We start from the raw sequence: 15,417 nt of genomic DNA, 5'->3' as shown, positions 1-15,417 counted from the left end.
ATTCCATTGCCCTGTTTTTGCATGTGTTTCCTTCCTAATATATTGTGGTCAGTGGTGGGGCAAATCTCTTACCCTTTTTTTCTGAATATTTCTGAATTTACTCTTTTTGCACATTTATTCTTTCAGAAATACTCTACCATTGAATCAACTCTTAGAAAACCTTTTCTGCTAGAGCACTTATAAAACATCCGCATTAATAAACACAATAAGCACTGGGCCATAGAGGATTCTTTGGACAATGCTGTTTGCTTCTTTTTTTTAAATAAAAATAAATGTGAACTAAAGATTTAAATAGATCTAACATTCTAAAAAAAAATTAACTAGATTGCACATGGACACTTGGTAACAAGTTGATTGGTTGTATTCCACTGGGGCATGTGAAAAAACATGTATTATGGCATCTATCATCTTGATATACGTGTCAGCATTTGCCTGTACCTGCTGTATAAGTTTAAGTTCTGCCTTGTTGATTTCCTTTTGCAGCAGTGTGCAGCTGCTCAGCTTATCCCATCTCTTCTCATTTGTGTCTACTACTTTAGCATTACATTTTGTAGATGCATTCTCCTTCCTTCAATTCTCTTCAACAACTACCTGCACTTAAAAACCTGTGGCTGGGGGCGCCTGGGTGGCTCAGTGTAGGTTAAGCCGCTGCCTTCGGCTCAGGTCATGATCTCAGGGTTCTGGGATCGAGTCCCACATCGGGCTCTCTGCTCAGCAGGGGGCCTGCTTCCCTTCCTCTCTCTCTGTGATCTCTTCCCTTCCTCTCTCCTACTGTGATCTCTCTCTGTCAAATAAATAAATAAAATCTTTAAAAAAAAAAACAAAAACCTGTGGCTGTTGGGGTGCCTGTGTGGCTCAGTCCATTGAGTATCTGACTCTTGATCTCAGCTAAGGTCTTGATCTCAGGGTGGTAATCGAGTGCTGTGTTGGGCCATGCTGGGTGTGGAGCCTACTTTAAAAACAAAACAAGGGGTGCCTAGGTGGCTCAGTCAGTTGAACACCTGTGTTCAGCTCAGGTCCTGATCTCTGAGATCGAGTCCTGCATGAGTCTTGCATCAGGCTTTCTGCTCAGTGGGGAGCCTGCTTCTCCCTCTCCTTTTGCCCGCCATTTCCCTTGCTTGTTTGTGCGCTCTCTGTCAAATGAATAAATAAAATCTTTTTTAAAAAATCAAGTTTCTTTTACCAAAAACTAAAAGTGAAAACCTTATAGATGGTTAAAACAGAGATTTAATTTAAAAATGTAACTGTAAGAAAATGATTTCTAGGGGCGCCTGGGTGGCTCAGTGGGTTAAAGCCTCTGCCTTCAGTTCAGGTCATGATCCCAGGGTCTTGGGATGGAGCCCCACATCCGCCTCTCTGCTCAGCAGGGAACCTGCTTCCCCCTCTCTCTCTGCCTGCCTCTCTGCCTGCTTGTGATCTCTGTCTGTCAAATACATAAATCTTTAAAAAATGATTTCTAGAACATTTGTCAATGCCATTGAGACAGAATGGTTTGTGGAGAAACTAAGAGTACAATTTAAACATTTTGTACAATGAGTGAGGTTTCTGGGGATAAAAATGGAATTAAAGTTACATGGAAACAGGATAGTAAGCCTTAAAAAGAGATTTATTTTTTATTTTATGAATATTTGTTTTTTTGTCTTTAAAAGCAAAATGTTTGTCCTTAGTAAATAAGAATAGCAGTTTGCCCTAACAGATTTTCAAATTGAAATAGTTTTTAAAGTTACTACTTTTTAGATCTTATGTTGTCTTTGTTTAGGTTTTATTTACTGGAAGGCTCTTGCTTCTAGTATGTGACTTAGGTTTCTTACCTGTTTTGTCCTTCCACTCTGGACTATAAAGTCCTTGAAGACAAGCGACTGTATTTGGTGGTTGTTTGCAGTGCTGCTCTGAGCCACAGTGGAGCCTGTTGCAAAAGGAAAAGTCAGCAATACTGATACTGTCTATATTTAAAAGGTTGATGTTCGGGATTTTTTTTTTTTTTTTGCGTTGGCTTTTTACTTTTTATTCCTTAAAAGATTTTATTTATTTATTTGAAAGAGCGAGTGCATGAGCAAAGGGGAGGGGCAGAGGAAGAGGGAGAAGCAGACTTGCTGCCCAGCAGGGAACCATGAGGTGGAGCTGGATCCCAGGAACCCGGGATCACAACCAGAGCCCAAGGCAATAGCTTAACCACGTGAGCTACCCAAGCATCCCTTGGCTTTGATTTTTAAAACAATCCATTAAAATATATTTTTCAATAACTCCAGTATAGTGAACATACAGTGTTGTATTAGTTTCAGGTGTACAATATAGTGATTCAGCAATTCCATATATTATTCAGTGCTCATCATGTTAAGTGTAACTGTAATCCTCTTGTCTGTTTCACCTGTTCCCCCTCTGCCCTCTGGTAAGTTTTTCTCTATAGTTAAGAGTCTTTTTTGGTTTGTCTCTTTTTCTTTGTTTTGTTTCTTAAATTGTACATATGAGTGAAATCATACGATATTTGTGTTTCTCTGTACTGGCTTATTTCACTTAGCATTATACCCTTTATCCATCCATGTTGCTGCTGATGGCAAGATTTCATTCTTTTTTATGGCTGATATACCACATCTTCTTTATCCATTTATCTGTTGATAGACACTTGGGCAGTTTTTATCTTGATTACTGAATTTTTTGGCAACCTCTTAAACTTTGTATTGGCCTTACCGTGTCCTGGCCTGAGGCTGCAGTACATCATATAATGCTTTATGTATAGCAGGCCAAGCACACTTAGTTTTCTGTTGTCATAGAAAAGAAAAATAATTGTATCTTAGTGCTGTGTTATATTGAGGGAGCTGACTATGCATAATAAATTTTGTATTTTAAATAGAAAATTACATACAGCATGTAAGCTTTGATTGGATGTAATATTCTGTAAAGCTGTTTAAAATTAAGCATGTTAACCTTATTAGAACTGTTTAGGCGGATTTACATTTTATCAGAGCCACCCTATTGTTCCTTACTCACCAAATGGTAGATGCTTAACTAGCCTTCAGCATAAAAGGGTATGAGATAATATCTGAAAATAATAGAAGGCGAATCTCCACTGTTTTTTCTTTTTTTTTTTTCTTTACCACTTTAGAGTTTATTTGGCATGTGTGAAGGTTTTAGAGTGTTAGGTGTTAAGAGTTTAGAGTGCTGTATGAATCACTGTGCTGAAACTGTAATGTAATATTGCCTGCCAACCGTATTCAAATAAATTTTAAAATAAAAAAATAGAGTGTTAAAGGTAGAGGTTATGCTGGAATAAAAAAATGGTCTGAGAAAATGAGAGTTGATTTGATGAAGTAATAGTTCTATGGAGCTCAAGATAAACTTCAGTTTTAAATTTATCACTAATTTCTAGTCTCACAGCTTTTCTATTTTGAGAGTGTGCACAAGGGGTAAATCTATTGAACATGCTTTTTCTCTGAAGAGTACGGACTTCAGAACAAGGTAAAACTTAATTTCAATAATGATCATTCTTCAAACAGTGCAAAAGTGGTAGTAAAATATTGAAATGTTCCCTGTACCTGTCTTCTGAACTTTTGCCTTTGTGTGATTTACTCTTTAACAGGAAATCAAACCCCAAGGCCATTATAACCATGGATATGGTGAACCTCTTGGACGGAAAGCGCACATTGATGATTACAGCACATGGGACATAGTCAAGGCTACACAGTAAGTTTTTGTTGTAGTTGTTTTCTTTGACATCTGTATTTCAAGTGAAATATGAGCACATGCATTCATTTCTCTTTATTGATAATTCTGTATCTGGTGAGACGTTTTTCTCATACTTGAGCTCTTTGTACAGATTTAACAAAGCTGATTAAAGTCTTTGTCTAGTCAGTCCAATGTCTGGGATTCCTTAGGGACTTTTTTTGATTAATTGCTCTCCCCTACCATGGTTATACTTTTTTGTTCCTTTGCATGCCTTGTCATTTTTTTTGATGAAAACTGAACTATTTAAATTCTGTGAGGTGATAGTTTTTTCTTTCTTTCTTTCTTTCTTTCTTTCTTTCTTTCTTTCTTTCTTTATTTTTTTAAAGATTTTATTTATTTGAGAGAGAGTGAGAGGCGGAGAGAGCGAGCACTGAGGGAGAATGAATGGGGGAAGCAGACTCTCCACTGATCAGGGAGCCCAATGCAGAGCTTGATCCCAGGACTCTGAGGTCATAACCTGAGCCAAAGGCAGACGCTTAACTGACTGAGCCACCCAGACGCCCCTGAGGTGATAGTTTTTATGTCAGATTCTCCTAGGGTTTATTGTTGTTTGTACCGTTTCTAAACTAATTCTGTAAAGTCTGTATTTTTGTCATGTGCGGCCACTGAAGCCTTTGCTCAATTAGTGGTCAGTAAATGATTGGACAGAAACTTCTTAAATCCCTAGAACCAGTTAAGTCTGATCTTTGTTGAGGAGCTCTGTGTGTGTGTGTGTGTGTGTGTGTGTGTGTGTGTGTATGGACACTCAGCACTCTGCCAGGCAGCTTACTAGAGCCTTAGCGTTCGCTTTTTGATTGCCCAGAACCTCAAGGTGAATTAGATGTGAGAACTTAGGGCCTTCCTCGATCTTTCTTGAACATGTGCACACAACTTTAATACTTACATATGCCCTTCTAGATTCCCAGGGATATGTCTGAGCTTTTCAAAGCCCCTATGGGTATCTTATTCCTCAGCTTGTGCTTTTAAGCTTTTTTTTTTAAAGTGTTTTTTTTTTTTTTTAAGTTTTTTTTTATTTATTTATCAGAGGGAGAGAGGGGGAGAGAGCAAGCACAGGCAGACAGAATGGCAGGCAGAGGCAGAGGGAGAAGCAGGCTCCCTGCTGAGCAAGGAGCCCGATGTGGGACTCGATCCCAGGACGCTGGGATCATGACCTGAGCCGAAGGCAGCTGCTTAACCAACTGAGCCACCCAGGCGTCCCAAGAAAGATGCTTTTAAGCTTTTTGATTTGTGTATTGTTGGACCCAACTCTCATCCATCCTCTAAAGCAGCTGTGATGCTAAAACATTTGACAAACAGCCCCCAGGATGAAGCTTTTAAAAGAGTTTGAGGTTCAGTAAATGAGCCTTTCTGGTGGACTCTTCCCTATCTGGGTAAGGTTCAATAAATGAGCCTTTCTGGTGGACTCTTCCCTATCTGGGAAGCACCAGGCAGGTCAGATAATGACTTCTCTTTTGGAATGAGGCTTTGAGAGAACTCCATCCCTGTTCTGCTCACTCTGGTTACTAGTTGTTAGTGTGACTGAACCACTGTGAGTTCACTCCTTGGTGAGTCACAGATATACCAGGTGGAGTTGTCACACAGGTAAACATTATTTGCTGCAAGTGAGGAGATCACAGGGAATAACTTGCAAAGCTGTGATTCCCTGAGCAAGTGTGGTTGGGTTCCTTTTATTTAGGGTTATGATGAATATTTTATTTATTTATTTGTTTGTTTGTTTAGATTATTTATTTATTTATTTATTCCTCAGAGAGAGAAAGAGAGAGAGAGAGAGAGAACACAAGCAGGCAGAGCGGCAGGCAGAGGCAGAAGCAGGCTCCCCACTGAGCAAGGAGCCTGATGCGGGACTCGATCCCAAGACCCTGGGATCATGACCCGAGCCGAAGGCAGCAGCTCAACCAACTGAGCCACCCAGGCGTCCCTATGATGAATATTTTAAAAAAGGATTCTTTTCATTGGATGTAGAGGTGGGCATAAAGTTGCACACTTGTCTTAAGAAAAAGGAAACATGTCTTTTTGTTGTATGTTATATAAATGAGGCTTGTGTTCCTCCTTGGACAGAGATTATAATATTATAATGAATAAAGGTAATTATTGATTATTCTAGAGGTTACTCCAGAGTCCATCTGTACAGGTGCAATTCAGGGGTTAGAATCGAACTGGGCTAGGTGGTCTGGACCAGTTGGAGGTCTTGTCAGGGCAGTTGCTATCACTGCCCTGAGTTTCTATATGCCTGAATTGAGATAGCTGGAAAGAGAGCTTAAGGAGGAATGTGGGACCAGGGTCAGTGAGTTCAAGCTAGGTGGACAGTGAAAGGTCAGGTGTTAGGCTCTAGCTGATGACACTAGTACCAGGAATACATTTTTTTCAAGGCTGCTTGGGGAGCAGAAAGGCTGGTACTATGATCTGTTAAAGTAGCACAGAGTTCTTTGTTCTTACTGAAATTCAGCTGGTTTTTTCGACTGAATGCTCCTTGGATTGCTGGCAGCCTTTTCTTAATTCCAAGAGTTCTGAAAAAGTTGATTTTGACACTTTCTGCCAGTTTCTTCATTACTTTTGTGGAAAGACAAACTTTTGCAGGTCCTTACTTCACTGGTGGCACTCTTCCTTTCTTGAATGTTATGTATAGTCAAAAATCAGAGCACATTGTGTCACCTGGATTTAGCAAACAAATTACACTGCATTACATTCATCTGTCCTTTTGAGACTGCTCCTTTGATACCTGCTTTCTCTTGTTTGTGATTAATCTGTCTCACCCAAATGCATCCTTTCCATCAACAGGTAGACTCCAGTATCTTTTGTCTTAAGAAAAAAATAACCACCTTTCTTTATATTTCTCATACTCTTCTATTTCTTGAAAAGTATCTATGCTGTCTTTAATTTCTACGTTTAAAAGCACTTACTTGAATGTAACATTTCAATTCTACATTAAAATACAGAGAAGAATATAACTGTCAAATTAAGCAGATGCGGGGCGCCTGGGTGGCTCAGTGGGTTAAGCCGCTGCCTTCGGCTCAGGTCATGATCTCAGGGTGCTGGGATCGAGTCCCGCATCGGGCTCTCTGCTCAGCGGGGAGCCTGCTTCCCTCTGTCTCTCTCTGCCTGCCTCTCCATCTACTTGTAATTTCTCTCTGTCAAATAAATAAATAAATAAAATCTTAAAAAAAAAAAAATTAAGCAGATGCTACTAACATTTTGCTGTATTTGCTGCAGGTTGCTCAGTGTGGTCTCTTCCTTCCCCCCAAGGAAACCTCTCTTGAAACTGCTGTGAATCATTCTCATGAACATTCCTATACATTTATTTCTACAAACATCTACAAACAAACTATGCCATTGTACTATGTGCCTAAAATTTATATAAATTCTACTTCGTATATCGGTGTCGAGCTTTTTTTTTTTTTAAATAAAACTATATAGCTTCGTGATTTATCAGTGTTGATAAATAAGGACCTAGTTTATTGTTCAACTGCTTTGTATTGTTCTGTCATGCCTTATTGAGTGAGGAACACTTAAAATTTTTTCTACAGTACTTTTTCATTACAAACATTCCATCAACGAGTATCCTTTTTCCTGTTTTCCTCTGTACATAAGCAAGAGTTCTTCTAAGGTAGACAACTCAGGTGGAATTTCTGGCCTTTTCAGTATATTCTTTCAACTTTACCAACTATTGCCAAATTGATTTCCAAAATGGCTGTACAGAAAGTGAGATCTTTGACTACTTATTGCCTAACTTAGTTTTGTCACACTAATAATTGTTTTCAGTTTAATGGTTGTGAAATGGTTTTCTGTTGTTATTGACCTTTCTCTGATTACAAATGGTGTTGAATATATTTCCTCTGTTTATTAGTCATTTGGGTTTCTTCCTGAAAAAACATGTCTTCTTTCCTGAAAAATAAAAAGTCTTTTTGTAATTGATTGTTAAAGTTCTTTATGTATTTTGATGGAGTCCACAAGGAAATTAATGGGATCTGTGTCCCTTTAGTGTTCTCCAGAATCTTGTCTTGCTGCTGTCCTAGCCCTTTCTCATCCCCACCCCCCATCATGAGCTCACCATCTAGTACTCCTCTCCATTGTGTCAAAACTCATATTTCTTTTCTGCAGTAATGTGGTGGAACTTTTCCTCTGGAAACCTGGACTTCTATAACGGTTCTCTCATTTTTGAGCGGTTCTCTGAGACAGTGTTGTTCTGGGTTCCCAGACCACTATCAAGAAGAGCTGGAGCCAGTTCATGGGCCGCTGCAGGGTCCATGGCTGGGCTGAAGCTTGCAGTGAAGTCTGTATGCCTGTTACCCTATAATATGGGTGGGTGAGACTTCTCAGCTCCCATAGACTGCAGTACTGGATCCCAAAACTCCCACAGAGGCTCTTTTGTCCATTACTAGATGCCAAATTACTGTTGTTAGAAGGCGGACAAAACGATGGATGTCTTATTCTACCCTGATGGCTGATGTCACTCTGGTTCATTTCTAAATGCTCTTTTTTATTTGTTTCATCTTGTATAGTACCACATTGTTTTATTTTTATTTATTTATTTTTTGAAAGGTTTGTTTTATTTATTCGACAGAGGGAGACACAGTGACAGAGGGAACATAAACAGGAGGGAGTGGGAGAGGGAGAAGTAGGTTTTCCGCTGAGCAGGGAACCAGATGCAGGGTTGGATCCCAGGACCCTGACGACTGAGCCACCCATGCATCCCAGGACTACATTGTTTTAATCATTTCTTAATCTTCATGGTTGTCTTAGCTATTTTTGGCCTTTTACTCTCACAAATGAATTTTAGGTTCTTTTTTTTTTTTTTAAAGATTTTATTTATTTATTTGACAGAGAGAGATTACATGTAGGCAGAGAGGCAGGCAGAGAGAAAGAGGAGGAGGAGGAAGCAGGCTCCCTGCTGAGCAGAGAGCCGGATGTGGGACTTGATCCCAGGACCCTGAGATCATGACCCGAGCTGAAGGCAGTGGCTTAACCCACTGAGCCACCCAGGCACCCCTGAATTTTAGGTTCTATTTGAGAAGTTAATGAGATATTTATTTGTGGTTTTAATTAGAATTTCATTGAATTTGTAGATCAGTCTGGGGGAAATTGGTATATATATTTCTTGAGGTCTTTTCTGTCTTTTATAAATCTTATTTATAGTGAGAGTAGTATAATTAAATATGCTTTTCATTATTATTTTAGCTGGTTTAACATACCATATTATAATGATATAGAAATCTGATCCTAAATTTTTTTTTAACTTGGTTACTTTAATGATTTTTTGGGGGGGGGGCTGGAAAAAAGATAGCCTCACAAAGATACATAATTACCTAATGGAAGAATTACAGAATGTGATGCATTTACTAAATCACAGTAATTACTTTTCCAGTATTACTCACTAGACAAATATTTTACTGAACTTTACCTTGTAATATCCATTTTTTAATGCCAATTCTTGAAAAGTATTCAGGTTTTGGCATTTTTATAATAATGGGTTTGCAGGTGTTAACAAGATTGTTTCACAATATTTTAGTGCAGTCACATGAGGTCTTTATAGGTGATATATTTAGATCTTTCAGAAACTGTATTATATAGTGATGCAGACATTTCCCAACATACAGCTTTAAAAAATACTTTTTAAAAGATTTTATTTATTTATTTATTTATTGAGAGAGAGCCAGAGAGAGCATGAGAGGGGAGAAGGTTAGAGGGAGAAGCAGACTTCTCATGGAGTTAGGAGCCTGATGTGGGACTCGATCCCAGGACTCTGGGATCATCACCTTAGCTGAAGGAAGTTGCTTAACCAACTGAGCCACCTAGGCGCCCCCAAAATATTCTCTTTATAGCAAGTCTTTTTCTGAAGTAAAAGTAGTTACTTTCTCACTCTGTTTAAAATATTCCTTTGCCTTGAAGGGGAACAGACTGTACCCATTTTATGACTGTATGATCGAGGAGCACCTGGGTGGCTCAGTCATTAAGCGCCTGCCTTCAGCTCAGGTCATGATCCCAAGGTCCTGGAACTGAGCCCCACATTGGGCTCCCTGCTCAGCGCGAAGCCTGCTTCTCCCTCTCCCACTCCCCCTGCTTGTGATCCCTTTCTTACTAGGTCTCTGTCAAATAATAAATAAAATCTTAAAAAAAACAAAGACTATATGGTCGATAGTATACTGTTTCGATAATAAAGAGCTTAAAAACTTTATGTTGCCACACAGTGATCAAAAGCTGAAAGGGAAGAAAGCATCAGGCTCTCCATAAATGCCTTTCTTCTTCAACAAATAAAACTCTCCTAGTACACTGTCTCTTCTGCCTCATTGGCTTGAACTCACAAGACTCTTTACCTACCCACCCCGCCTCCCATCCCTACACATCCTTTTTCATTTGCCCTTGGAAATATAAATAGAGAATCCTGAGGCTTGGGAACACCCTTTTTTCTTTTTGTTTTTAAAATCATAAGCTCTTTGTTACTGTTTTTTTGTGATTTAATATTTTTTAACATAATTGTTTTTTTTTAATTTTTTAAGATTTTATTTATTTATTTGACAGAGAGATAGAGAAGACACGTAGGCCGAGCAGTAGGCAGAGAGAGGGAGGGAGAAGCAGGCTCTCCACTGAGCAGGGAGTCTGATGTGGGGCTGGATCCCAGGTCTCTGGGATCATGACCTGAGCTGAAGGCAGCCACTTAACTGACTGAGCCACCCAGGCGCCCCAGTTGTATTTATTTTTATAGGCAGCCTTAAGAATTTTTTGGAAAAAGTGGTGATATTAGTAAAAATAAGCAATTGCTAGATATATTATTTCTGATATTTTCCCTTCCAACTGATGAGATACAGCATTCTTATATGTAAAATTTTATATGTAAAAATTTTACTAATTGGATTAGTAAAAGCTGTTGGAATATTGTTTTTTTAAAAGATTTTATTTATTTAGTTGAGATAGAGTAAGTAAAAGGCATGAGTGGAAAGGCAAGGGAGAGGGAGAAGCAGGCTCCCCACTGAGCAGTGAACCCGTTGTGGTACTCGTTTCCAGGACCCTGGGATCATGACCTGAGCGGAAGGCAGATGCTTAACTGACTGAGCCACCCATGTACCTTGGAATATTGATATTTTTAAAGTAATATTTTACTTTGAGAAGTCCATTTTAATATCCAGGTATCAGGACACCTGTGTGTCTCAGTCAGTTAAGCACTGCCTTTGGCGCAGGTAATGATCCAGCTTTGGGCTCCTTGCTCAGCGGGAAGCCTACTGCTCCCTCTGCCTGCTGCTCTGGCTGCTTGTGCTCTCTCTCTCTGACAAATAAAAATCTTTAAAAAAAAAGAAATTTCAGGTATCATAATGGAGCATTATTTTCTTCTTGAAATGTTACTTTCAGCTTTAAATTTTTTATCAAATAGTAGTAACAGTCTCATATTTTCTTTTTTCCCCAGATATGGAATATATGAACGCTGCCGAGAATTGGTGGAAGCAGGTTATGATGTACGGCAACCAGACAAAGAAAATGTTACACTCCTCCATTGGGCTGCCATCAATAACAGAATAGATTTAGTCAAGTATGTGTATTCTGTATTTTAAAATATTATTTATTATAAAATTATTAGAAATAATTATAAAAATTAATAATTTCTAAAATTCATTGCTTTAAAAATAGAGATTCTGTGTACCCTTTTTTCCCCTGAAGATTGTTTTTAACATAGATTGAATGCTTATTTGTACAAGGTACTGTGCTGAGTGCTTTTTCATGTATCTTTCCTTTAATTTTAATTCTTGAGATAACCCTGTGTGAATACTAATATTAATTGTTCTCCTCATGTGGAAACTCAAGCATAAATTATATAACCAATGACATGCAGCTAATAAAATTTGGAATCAGGATTTCAGCAGTGTAATTTGCAGCTCAGATTCTAAATGGGAACCTGTGGGGAAAAGCTACAAAAGAAAAGAGGGGTTACAAAGATAATAGGTCATAATAGTCTGTTTTAACTATTCATGCCAGCATAAGTGATGAATACATACTAATTGTAAATGATTTTTGTTACTTACTGCTAATCTGCTTGCTTAGTATTAATAAGAGGTAGTTAGAAAGCAAAAGTTAGAATGATAGGAAGTGTTATTAAATCTAGTTTAGGAGTCTCTGACAATTTGGACATAAGTTCTTCGGATGAAGATATGAATCTGAAATAAATCGTTGCAGATGTGCACTTAGGTACAGCATACAGGGTCTAGAGACAACTGGGATATTAAGGTCAGTGAAAAGAATTTTCCCTTTTGAATACTAAAGGAAGGTTAAGCAAGTAATAACTAAAGTATTGAACTCTGAATCACTTTCTTCCAGAGAGCATAGTCCATTTTATTTGTTCCTTTTTTATTCTTGTATGTGTAACCTTCCTTCTGCCTTTGATAAGGGTTTCCTGATGTCTAATTCTGTTTTTGTTTGTCAGAAAATGTTTTTATTTAATCTTCACTTGTGAAAGAAATTTTCACAGGGTATAGAAATCTTGGTTGGCAGTTTTTGTTTTATTTTTGTGTTTTACTAATGGAAAATAACATTCCTCTGTTTTCTGGCTTCTATTACTATTGAGAAATTAGTCTACATATTGTGCTTTAGAAGGCTTTTTTTTTTCCCCCTGTCTGCTTTAAGATTTTTCTCTTTGTTTCTGGTTTTCTGCAGTTTCATGTTGATGTAAGTAGATGTGGATTTCTTTTTATTTATCCTGAACGAGATTGCAAGGAATTCTTGATTCTTTGGATTGATGTTTTTATCAGTTCCGGAAAAATATCAACTATTATTTCTTCAGCTATTGCTTCTACCCCATTCTTTTTTTTGCTTTCCTTCTGGAACTCTAGTTAAATGTCTCTTTGACCTTTTCGTTACATACTCTGTCTCTTCTCTTCTATATATACTATCCTTCATTGTGCTTCATTCTGGAAACTTCTGACTTACCTTCTAGTTCGTTTATTCTCTATGTATTATCTGCTGTTAAATCTATTGAGTGTGTTCCTAATTTTATTTTCCAGTTCTAGAATTTTTACCATTTACCTTTTTCAAACCTGTATTACTTAAATCATCTGTGGCTGAAATTTTTAATCTTGTCTTGTATATTTGAATATAGTAAATATAGTTATTTAATAATTGTATCTGAGAAGATAGTCTGTATCTGTTAATGTTGTTCCTTCCTGTGCCTGATTATCTTTAAATATGTACTGGACATTGTGCTTGAAAATTAATTGTCGAATAATTTGAGACCTAAGATGAGATTTCCTTTTGTTTCTGCAAGATCCACCTTTAATTTAATTTCAAGGCTTTAGATTTTCTGGATTCTTCAGGTGGCTGAAGACCAAGCTAGAGCCAGGTTTACTTCTGGTTCATAATTACTGCTACAGTGTAACCTTTTGGGGTCCCAACCTTTGTTTGTTGCTTTTGCCTGTTTAACTTGCTTCTTGGCCAACTCTTTCATATCAGCAAATTATTTCTAGGGCAGATGGTGCCCAAGCAGTTTTTGACTTCTTCATATTTTAACCCTCTCCTGAATCTTGGCCTGGTTAATGCTCTTAATTTTCTTAGGTTTTACTTTTTAGGAAATGTTTCTTGGATTTCATTGAATGTTTTTAATTTTCTTTAATGGGATGGTTGATTCAAATGATCTAACCTTTTAAACCTCTGTTTGTTTTTCAGTTAGTATTATTTTAATTAAAAAATAGTATATAAGCATTTTGAAAACTCAGGTAGTACTTAAAAGCTTACAGTGGAAAATGGCAGTCTGTGCCACGTCCTGTAGCCCAGAAATAACCTTTTTTTTTTTTTAGCGCTTGAACTGTTTCAGTATTTACTCTTTATTTTATATATTTATGTTGCTACATTACTAGAAAAAAATGACAGCAAGCATTTTTTCTGCTTCTGAAGAAAAGCAGAAGGTAGATATCTATATATCTATATATCTATATCTATGTATAGATAGATATAGATATCTATATCTATACATAGATATAGATATAGATGTATATCTACCTTCAAGATTTCTCATTGTCAGTACAAGTAAGAGCTGCATCATTCTTTTTAAACAGTTATATAATGTTCAATTATATGAGTTTAATTTATTTAATGGTTTTCTTGTTGATGGACATTTAGATTGATTTTGGTGTTTTTACTATTAACAACCAGTGCTGTAGTTGATATCTAGGTCACATATCATTTTGCTGTGTTCATATATATCTGTAAAATTTATAGGAATAAGAAAGTTAGAAAGATGAGTTTTGAATTTTAATAAATATTGCCAACTTTTACGCTGTTATTTCTTGATTTATCACTTATTATATTTTGGCTTTCTATTTTGGGATATCTAGATGTTGAGGATCTCCTCACCAATAATAATTCTCCTATCTGCTACTATAGTTTTAGTTAAATTACCATGCAAAGTTTAAGTTGTTGTATGTAAATTCTCAGTGTTAAGCCTGAAAGTGTTCTTTTATTATCTGTTCTTTCCTTTTGGAATTTTGATTTCTGCCTGAAGTAACAGTTACTTCATTTTTAAAACTTTCTTTATGTTGTAACTAATTCTTCCCATATTCTTAGAAGTATAAAATCCCTGTGTATACAAACAGTATCAGCTAATTTATCTGTTCCATTTTTGGATGTGGAGGATAGAGGAAATCATTCTTGGAATTCTCCACTTTTCTGCTCCAACCCAGATTATTTGCTCTTTAGAGCTACTATGCAACCATAATTGTGAGACTTTCCTTTGCCATTACTTTGGGAAATCCCTTTGCTCCAGTGTTGGTCTCAGTTTTCTGGATCTGAGGTTTTTGTCTCTGTTGGGTTGCTACCTGGTTTTGGTAGAGTACAATTTCTGATAGCTTTCTGAGAGAGCGAGCACTTAGGAGGTAGATGTTTTGAAGTTACTCTCTTTTCTGCCCTCGCACCTTATTGGTTGTTTGGCTGAGCATGGACTTACAGATTAAAAGTAGTTTTCTCAGGGGGCACCTTGGGTGGCTCAGTGGGTTAAGCCTCTGCCTTCAGCTCAGGTCATGATCTCAGGGTCCTGGTATTGAGCCCCACATGGGGCTCTCTGCTCAGCAGGGAGCCTGCTTCCCCCCTCTCTCTCTGCCTGCCTCTCTGCCTACTTGTGATCTCTCTCTCTCTGTCTGTCAAATAAATAAATAAATAAATATTTTAAAAAAAGTTTTCTCAGAAATTTGAAGCATTACTGTATTTTTTCTTTCTTTCTTTCTTTCTTTCTTTCTTTCTCTCTTTCTTAAAAAGATTTTATTTATTTATTTGGCAGACAGAGATCACAGGCAGGCAGAGAGGCAGGCAGAGAGAAAGGGGGAAGCAGGCTTACCGCCGAGCAGAGAGCCTGATGCAGGGCTCAATCCCAGGAACCTGGGATCATGACCTGAGCCAAAGGCAGAGGCTTTAACCCACTGAGCCACCCAGGCGCCCCTATTTTCTTAATTCATGTATTACTATTGAGATTCTGTTGGTTAAAAAATTTACATTTGTCTTTGTGGTTAAAAATAAATAAGAAAGTCTGAAGTGAGAAATACAGAAAGACTTGATGCTGTCTGCCTTAACAAATGTCCCAAGCCACTTGTGGATTAATGATGTTATAGAATAAAGTCAGTAATTATAGAGTGGGTTAATAATTGGTGTCTGAGCATATTATATCTTCAGGTAGGTAAACTTAATTTTTCACAATGCATGATCTAGCAAGTTACTTTTCTAAAACAA

General features: G+C 37.5%; 1 protein-coding gene and 1 long non-coding RNA gene across 3 annotated transcripts in view; both read left to right on the top strand.

Annotated features, from left to right (window-relative positions):
- Positions 1-15,417, top strand: part of ZDHHC17 (zinc finger DHHC-type palmitoyltransferase 17) — an 89,157-nt gene that overhangs the window by 23,512 nt on the left and 50,228 nt on the right. For both annotated transcript variants that reach the window (XM_032346934.1, XM_032346933.1), the window contains exons 2-3: positions 3,578-3,681; positions 11,120-11,242. In XM_032346934.1, coding sequence (XP_032202825.1) covers positions 3,578-3,681; positions 11,120-11,242 — 227 coding nt within the window. The remainder of the gene's footprint in view (positions 1-3,577; positions 3,682-11,119; positions 11,243-15,417) is intronic.
- On the top strand, positions 4,072-5,397 carry LOC116593103. The gene is made up of 3 exons (XR_004286748.1): positions 4,072-4,679; positions 4,929-5,051; positions 5,099-5,397. It is a non-coding gene; the product is annotated as an uncharacterized LOC116593103 (long non-coding RNA).

Source organism: Mustela erminea, chromosome 6, assembly GCF_009829155.1.
Source record: "Mustela erminea isolate mMusErm1 chromosome 6, mMusErm1.Pri, whole genome shotgun sequence".
In the NCBI taxonomy this organism is placed as follows: domain Eukaryota; kingdom Metazoa; phylum Chordata; class Mammalia; order Carnivora; family Mustelidae; genus Mustela; species Mustela erminea.
The sequence above is the reverse complement of the archived record's forward strand: the minus strand, read 5'-3'. Positions and strand labels throughout refer to the sequence as shown.